This window comes from Plecotus auritus (assembly GCF_963455305.1).
Source record: "Plecotus auritus genome assembly, chromosome: 1".
NCBI lineage: Eukaryota > Metazoa > Chordata > Mammalia > Chiroptera > Vespertilionidae > Plecotus > Plecotus auritus.
The window spans coordinates 151,717,999-151,726,581 of record NC_137770.1 but is presented as its reverse complement, the minus strand read 5'-3'; the positions used below and the strand labels follow the sequence as shown (position 1 = coordinate 151,726,581).

Sequence of the window (8,583 nt, the reverse complement as noted above, 5' to 3'; positions counted from 1 at the left end):
CAGAGCCAGGAACTACTGGAAATTGACAAGGACTGACTTCCAGAGCCCAGGGTCCTATAGTTTCTCTTCTGTGGAGACAGTGCCCATGCCTAGCACATGTTGCACATGGGTAACTCTTTATAATAACAGTGATACAAACACTAACCTAGCATCCTGACAAAGTGTGATCTCTAATCTCACATCCTTTTATGAAGAAGGGAAAATACATAATTGAGAATATATCATCTCTAAGTAACAAAAGGAAAATAAAAATAGAATAAGAATTAGCCTCTAGTAAATGAACTGAGCTTGTCTACAACACCTAACAAGACAATAAAAATAGCATCTGTACAATAGATGAGTGGATAAGAAAGAAGCTGTGGTACATATATACCATGAAATAGTACTCCGCCATAAAAAAGATAAAGATCTGATGAGAGAATGGATGGACCTAGAGGGTATTACGCTAAGTAAAATAAGTCAAAGACAAATACCATATGATTTCACTTATATGTGGGATCTAAAGAACAAAATAAATGAATAGACAAAATAGAAACAGACACACAGATATAGAGAACAGACTGATGGATGCAAGAGGGAAGGACTGTTGGGGGCTAGGTAAAAAAGGAGAAGGGATTAAGAAGTACAGATTGGTAGTTACAAAACAGTCATGGGGAAGTAAAGTACAGCATAGGGAATATAGTCGACAATATTGTAATAACTACATATGGTGCCAGGTGGATACTGGAAATATCAGGGAAACACTTGTAAAGTATATGGTTGTCTAACCGCTGTGCTGTATAACCAAAATTAATACAAAATAATGTTGAATTCAAACTGTACTTAAAAATGAAATTTAAAAAATTTAATAGAAAGAATAGCATCTGCAAGTTGACTTTAAAAAATGAGCCTGGTGAGGACACTAGCACCGGAGTTACAGATTTCCAAAGCATCTTAAGCATTTGTCATCTAGAAACAAACAAGATCGCCAAGCAGCAACTGAGATCTCTTCATTTTGAAAACGCTTTAATAAGTGTCGACAACACTGTTTTGCAAAATGTAAAGGTACTATACAAATTCTTAATACAAAAAGAATAAATTAAAAGCAGATTTCTTTTTAATTCTGCAATTTTGTCTACAACATACATCTTTTTCATTGATTACAGTTGAACAGAATCCAGTAAAATCATTTTACATGCTCTACAGTCAGTTTCAGGAGCAACCTAATCCTTCTCTCCATCATTATTAAACTAGAGTCCATTTTACACAACTTGTAATAAACTATTGACATTGTGTATGAAAAACTTTACACCTAGTTAACTAAGCAGTAACTGGTCATCTGATAGCACCTGGATGGGGTTTGCTATATTTAGAACTAAACTAATACTGAATGAAAACAAATTGGAATTTTAACTTCTTCAACACTCACCTCCATATAATAAAATAAAAAATTCACCTGGCTAGCAACAGTCTGATATAGGTGTTTTCACCAGTCTTCTGGCTAAACAGGTAGTTTCTTACACGTGTCCAAAGAATCCAATGGGGCTTTATATCAGACTAGGCTTTATGGTTCATCTTTTGTTTTAAAGAAATAGGGATCTATAAAGAGCTTGCAAGTGCTTGTGTACAATTACTCTATTGTTTCCCAACATATTGATCATTCATTAATCATATCAGTCTCAAAGGACTAATACTTTATGTACACTTCGTAGTAACTGAACACAGCTAAACAGTAAAACCTGTTTTACTTAATCTCTGTCTTTACTACCAGACTATTGTGATGTTGGTCTGAATTATAATCCCTCTCCTGCTCCATTTCTTTCTGCCCCCAGAATCCAGAACCCAGGTGTTTGGAAAGAATTTTCATCTCTCATTCTTTGTAACCCAACTGGGCTTAAAGCTTGACCCGATTGACTTCAGACTTAATGCTCCATTACTGTACATGTTGTAGAACCTTGTCACCTTTTCTATTTCCCTTTCGACTGACTGCTCCTGTTGTACATAGTCCAGTTTGATTATCCATGTATCAGTTTTGGGAGAAAGAAAAAATGGCCCAATGTATAACGTTTCCAAGTGGGGAGGGAAAAAATCTGCTATTTGTAGCTTTGACCATCAGAATAAGGGCAACAAAAATATACACCCCCCCCCCCATCAATCCCCAGAATCATTTTAACGTTATAACCAGTTTTATGTATTCTGCAGGGTTTACCCCTAAAGTGTTCTGTGAATAGTAATCCCTTCCGCTAGCTGCTATCGCCAACCCAGCCATGCACAGGGCCTCACAGACCAGGCCCTGAATCATCCAGATGGCCCAGCCAGCTGTGAATCCATGCGCTTTGCCCGCTGCAGCAGAGGGTGCACCAGATTAGTTATTTTGTTTAATGTCCATCCATACCCTCCTGGTCTGGTGGAGTCTATTGTTATTCTTGGATTACATATACATAAAGAACAAAGATTTTTCTTTTTATGCTAAAGCTAACTTCAGTCCTGCTCTCCCACAAAACTACCCCCACCCTGGCTCCTGTCTCTGGCTGCCCAAAGCCTTTCCGGTAAGTCATTATAAGTGAGGGAAAAAATATCGCCCCACCCTCCCACTTGTGCCAATAAGCACAGCATACCACCTCTGTGGAGACCGTGTTTGTGCCATTTTGAATACCCAACTAAGAGTGTGCACTTGTTATTATTATAAAAGTAGTTTTGAGGCCTGTGAAGATTGATGGCTTTCCAGTTGTGTTTTAAGCATAGCTCAAAGCACATGTAAACGTGCAGCTCCCACACTGTTTTTTGCTCTTCTTTCTTTTTTTGGTACCTGCTGACAAGTGTGGTACATCAGGTGGCTGACACTGTTGTAGGCATGTGGGCCCCCTGAGAGCTGGTATTTTTTTCAACCCTGCTCTGCCTTAGTAGACACATGAGTAAAATCTTTCTATCTAAGGGCATAGTTGGGTTTTTGAATAAGTGACACATTGGTAACTGAAGTTGTATCTGAGCTCTTTGTTACACAAGTGCTAACAAACATAAAATGAGCGACAACAGTTAAACACTTGAATGAATTGCAATGTGCTTTTCCCTTGGTTTCCCGTAAAAAATATAATGAAACACCTTGTGCAAAAACAAACAAACAAAACAAAACAAAAAAAAACAGGATCGTATACAGGTTGTTTTAATGAGAGAGAACCACTTTTGGCATTATCACCTTATGTTTCCTACAAATCCCAAAAGGAAAGCAGCTGTGTCCTGGGCTTGGTCACCGACTAGGGCTGATAGCACACTCCGCTGCTCCCCACAGGTCTGTCCTCAGCGTCCAGACTCACGGAGATCCAACTTTCGTGTCACATCACTGAGTTTTCCAGGCTCTCCCGAGAGAGAAGGTGGACATTAGGGAGAGGCATAAAGAGGGGAAACAGTTTACAAATGGTTGACTTGGACTTGGGTGTTGTAGCAGTTTAGAATTTGAAAGAGATTTTGTTACACAAAGAATGTCTTCCTCTTGGCCCCTCTCATTTTTTGTGTTTTAATTTTTTAAATCTTTGGCAGCATAGAACTGATTGTGATCCTCTGATGCATCTCTGATGTGTTGAGCGTCCTGTTTCATTCCTCCCCACTCCCCCAAGAGCCACTGCCCAAGGAATATTTCAGGTGTCAAGAGCCTTTCCACCAGGCGGCCTGTTCCTGAAGTGCCTAGTTGGCACCTCCAGGCGGCAGGCTGGCCACAGCTTAACAGACTTTCTGGGCCACCCGCAGTAGTCTCCTTCCCTGTCCTCTGTAACACTTGTCCACAGGAATTCGAGGCCAGCCAGCTTCCCTGATGGTTCCTGGCCTGGGGGCTGTCATGGCAGGGGGAAGCCACCAAGGTACCATTAAGGACAGGTGCCTGGCTCTCTGTGGGCAAGAGAGCCAGGGGACACACAGTGGGACCGGAACCTTCCATAATGTCTCCTCAGTCAGGTTTTTGAGTTGTGAGGGGATGTGGAGACAGGAGGAAAAAGTGCTGAGGGCCGAAGCTGGTGCAGGGTGACAGTGTGTCTGGGTAAGGCAAATGAGAGGCAGTGAGGTGATCTCAGAATGGCGTTGAGGCGGTCAGATTGAGGCCGGCTGGCTCACACGAGGGTCCCCGGCTTGGCTTTCTCCTGGCCGTACCACTGGACGTCAGCTAGTTCTGGATACAGGGGGGAATCCAGGAAACAGCTGTCACTGTAGCTCCTGCAGGGAATCCAAGGAGAGCAGATGGTAAGTGGGGAGTGGCGTTTACCAGCCTGCCTTCACAAGTGCGTGCTGATTTTGTAGGGTTTCATACCGAGCAGTAGTCTTCCCTGTCCACAAGGAGCTAGGCCTGATGCAGTGCTGAGTAGACATATAGGGGACCTAACCTTTGACATCTGTGAAGGAGGACAGTGGAGCTAACGCTTACTTATGCAGTTGGCATGCATGCTGGAGTCACCCAGGAAATCTCATAAACCTCAGGTCTGGTCTCCACCCCAGAGGTGCTGGTTTAATTGGTCTGCGGTGCACTGGGTGTGCTAGGTACGGGAGCTTTCAGAGACCCCACGTGATCCCCCGGTGCAGCACCAGAAAGCCCCTGGGGCTGGGTTTCTCAGCTTTCTTTTCCCACAGAACAGCTGCTTTGGGTAGTCCTCCCTGGCCCCTAGGGCTAACTAGATTTTATTGTCCTAGAACATTTAAAATGTTAGATTTCACCCTAGTGAAACTGGAGTCATATTTTAAACTGAGTTTTTAAAAATGTTGAACCAATGCTTACTATTTCAAATAACATGTTTTGTGATTATAAAAAAAGGTATATTGAAAATATATAGGAAAGTGTGTAGAAAACAAGAGACTTTTAAAAAGTGTTTCAGGTAGGCAGCACTATGTAGGTTGAGTAGAAGGAATTTTTACATATCAAGAAGCGATCACAGAGCTATGTATGTTGAAGCTGATAATCATCACTAGGGATCACGTTCAGGAAAAAGAGCCCCTCTCTAGCGATCCTAAACTAGCTCTTTCAGGGTAAGGTAAAGGTCAGACTTCATCTTGGTGAGGGTGGGAATGAGCTGGAGTTTGCCTGTAGGCCCTGCCTTCTGAGCCGCAGTCCCAGATGGTGCCGTGGCTAAGCTGGTGCTCTGTCCTACAGCTGTGCTGTGGCCTGGAGTGTCTTGTGTGCCCCTTCTTGTGCTTTTTGCTTTTACTCCTCATGTGATTTCATTTGTGCTGATTCCTGAAGGGATGAAGCCTCTAGGCCTTTGACCACAGCCTTCAGTTTTGGAAAGAATGTTCCTGTGAAGGACATTGGACTGTGACTGTGAGCTAGTAGGTCTGTGTCTTGTTAAGGCTGGATTTTCAAGTTTGACCTCCCAAGAGCATATGCCAGTGAGGGAGTAGGAAGGTCTATTTGGAAACACCATTGGACTTCCCATAAATGTCAGAAGATTCTCTCCTCTGCTGCTGACCTCCCTGTACCTAGTGCTAGGGTTATGGTTGGGATGGGTGACAGGAAGAGCCCCCAATCCAATGTGGTTCAAAGAAGAGCAAGTTTAAAGAGCATCTTAAACATGGCCTCAAGAACCAGTTTATGATTGAGAATGATCAGTCATTGCCACTTTTCTGTTTGATTTGCTGACTTCTCTAGGAACAAATGGATGAAGACATTCTGGATTTTGTAAATGTTTCTCATCTGGCTTTAAAAAAACACCCACGAAAGCTGGGAAATCCCAAGGCATCTATAAGCATACTGTGGGTATACCATCTTAATGAGAGTCTTGTGCCAGGAACCCCAGTTAATGCTGTTTAAATGTGGCTTCAGAAGCAAAGTAACAAAGTCTCTTAATTAGTTAGGTCCATGGATATCTTAACTAAAGAAATGGAGCATGTGCATGGTCCATGCCTGACTCCATTACACCTTCGCTGCAAAATTCCTCTTTGCCTTGAGAAAACAGATGTGTGCGATTGTGCCTGTGAATTGAGAAACTTTTTGTGGCAAAAGGTGGTTGGATCCCATAGTGGACATTGGCTGTTCCTTGGGGGTGAGTGTGGATGCTGGCACCCTGGTGGAGTCCCTCTGTACCTTTATGTGGTCCTGGTGGTGCTCTCCACCAGGTGTCACCCCATACCCTCACCTAGGGTGGAAAGTGACTCAGGTGGCCCAATTAAGAGTCCTCCAGCCACAGTCACTGGTCCACAGGTTGAAAGCTGCAAGACCAAGCAGCTTTCACACCATGAAGATGTCAGTTTCCTCCTAAGAATGCAGTTACAGGAGCAGGAAGCGGATGTGGAGATGGAAAGAGAACTAGCAAGTCCTGGCTCCACCTTTGCCCCGAGTCATGAGCCATACCTCACTAGTTTATCACAGAAGAGTTGGATCCAAGCCATGTTTCTGGAAGTTGTAATAAATTAAGGTTACATGCTCAGATGGCTAAAACTTTTCATTAATATTTGTGGAGAAGATACTTAAGATTTTTTATTTGCCTAAATTCCAAATAGCCTTCTCCATCTTTTTTTTCCTCTGATAAGAATTACTTCCCTTAAGTTTGCATTTAAAAGAAATAGCCCAGATGAGAACTCCTGGAGAACACCAGGTAGAACATTTATATCTCAAAGGCACTGGAAAAAACTGTTTTCTGAATCCACATCTTTTACAGTATCTGCAAGCCTTTTGAGATGAATAGGGGAGGTTTGGGGATTGGTAAAAAGGATAGGTAAGCTCTGAATTGCTTTGAATGCTGCATTTCTATTCTTGTAAAGACTAGATTTGGAAGACAAGTACAGTTTTTGATTCCTCAAGGAATTAAGTTGCGACTTAAATGAATAAAGCCAAAAAGATCTCAAAAATTTACTCAGTTGAATTTTGTTTTTTTTAACAGTTTGATAGCAGTGGTGGAACCCAAAAAAGGTATCTCACAGCTTCAAGGATGAGAAATCCAGGCTCTGGTCCCTGTGAACCTTTTGAGTTCTCTTTTCCCCCATTTCCGAGGGCCATGGGTAAGCTCCTCTGGGTCCTGAGTTCAGCTCTCTTTGCGTTGAGTTATCAATCTAATTGGCTGCCCAGGACAGGCCTAATGGGTTAGTCTGGACTGACAAGAGGCTCTAACAGAGCACCAGTCACTAGCCCTCGGTTAGTCCACAGTTCACACTGGTTGAGGTCTGCTGGTTCAGGCTGCAGTTTTACTTTGGGAGCTGCTGCTGGTGCATACCTAAGGCTTTCTCTTGGCCAGTCCGCAGGACCATCTCTTTGGCTACTGCCGGTTTCTGTCAATGTGCACAGGAGGTAAAGGAGTAATAGTTCTATGGTTAATGGGAATCTCAGAAGCCAAAGCTGCAAAACTGATGGGCACAAGTTGAGCACTTAAAGCTGTTAGAGGGCTTCCCAACTAACTCTAAGACTGATACGAGGATAAGGTGGTCATGGAACAGGCTAGACTGACACTGGATCACCTGCCAACCTCAAGAACATGTTCAGGCATTGAGGTATTAATTTGGCTCTGCTCTCAGAGCCAATGCTTAACTAAAGAAATGGAATCTTTAAGATTCTGCTGGAAACCTGATTTGTGGCCATCTGTTTTTTCTATAAACTAGTGATTTTTGCATTATCGTACTTGTCTCAAGGCCAAAATTTTAAAATTAAAATTTCTGTTGTATATATATTGCAAATGGGTAATGTTTTAATGCAATATGTATATATATTGCAAATGGGTAATGTTTTTCTTCTTCTGGGTAGCATTACCAAAATTAGTTTGTAAATGAGCTCTATTTAACTGGCTTAAAGGAAAATAAGCACTTATCAAATTAAGTATTCTAAATGCTCAGAAATATAGAAACTTAACCCAGATGTTTTTCAAAGTTTATGTAATCTAGGATAAATATTTAGTAAATAAAAGCTAGTTTAAGTGTGTCGGTTCAATTAAAATAGGTATGTATTCAGAGTTACCAGCTTTACTATAATGCAGAAATAAAACTTATATCCTAGTCAAATAAGTTTGGTTATCTCTGTTACACAATTTGTCAGCAAGGAAAATAAGATTTGGTTCACTGTTTAATATCTTGAGAAATTTTATTGATTAATCTAAATACAATTGTTAAAAACAAGTGAACAAATATGAGCTGGTCATGGTCTGTATGTTTCTCACTGGGTAGAAGCTTTTTCCTGTTGCTTTTTTTGTAGCAAAGAAATTACTTGAAAACATCATCCCTCCCTGGGGCTCCCCTACTGCTTTGCACAGTGACCTCAGAATTCATTTTCCTGGCCAGGCAATCCAGGAATTCTGCAGAGTCCCTTCTCTGCTCCACAGAGGCTGCATATTGTCCATATCGTCTTCAGTCTTCAGGACTAGCAGAAAGGTTGAATGTGGCATCATTAAAACCCAATTACAAAAACGTTGTGAGCCTTGGGAATTCCCTGGACCAAGGTGCTGTCACTGTTCTAGAGAATCTAAGGGTCCTTTCTTAACTTTTGAAAAACATAAGCTTGCTCCCTGTGAAAGAGTAACCTGCAGACCCATACAGCTGCCTCATTCCCCATACTCGGACCATCACATTGCCCAATGGGATCTATTAAAATATTACTAGCTCCCTATTCTCTATTTCCAGAAACATCTCTCAAAGTTAAAAAAG

At 41.9% G+C, this 8,583-nt stretch overlaps 1 protein-coding gene across 6 annotated transcripts in view; it reads right to left on the bottom strand.

The window, feature by feature from the left end:
• Positions 1–996: 996 nt before the first annotated feature.
• FRMD4A (FERM domain containing 4A) overlaps positions 997–8,583 on the bottom strand; it is a 656,887-nt gene continuing 649,300 nt past the window's right edge. For 4 of the 6 annotated variants that reach the window (XM_080647785.1, XM_080647783.1, XM_080647784.1 and 1 more), the window contains one exon: positions 3,124–4,182. In XM_080647785.1, coding sequence (XP_080503911.1) covers positions 4,080–4,182 — 103 coding nt within the window. In that variant the 3' untranslated portion in view covers positions 3,124–4,079. Of the gene's footprint in view, positions 4,183–8,583 lie in introns of all 6 variants that reach the window. The other 2 variants (XM_080647786.1, XM_080647787.1) reach the window with 2 other exon arrangements.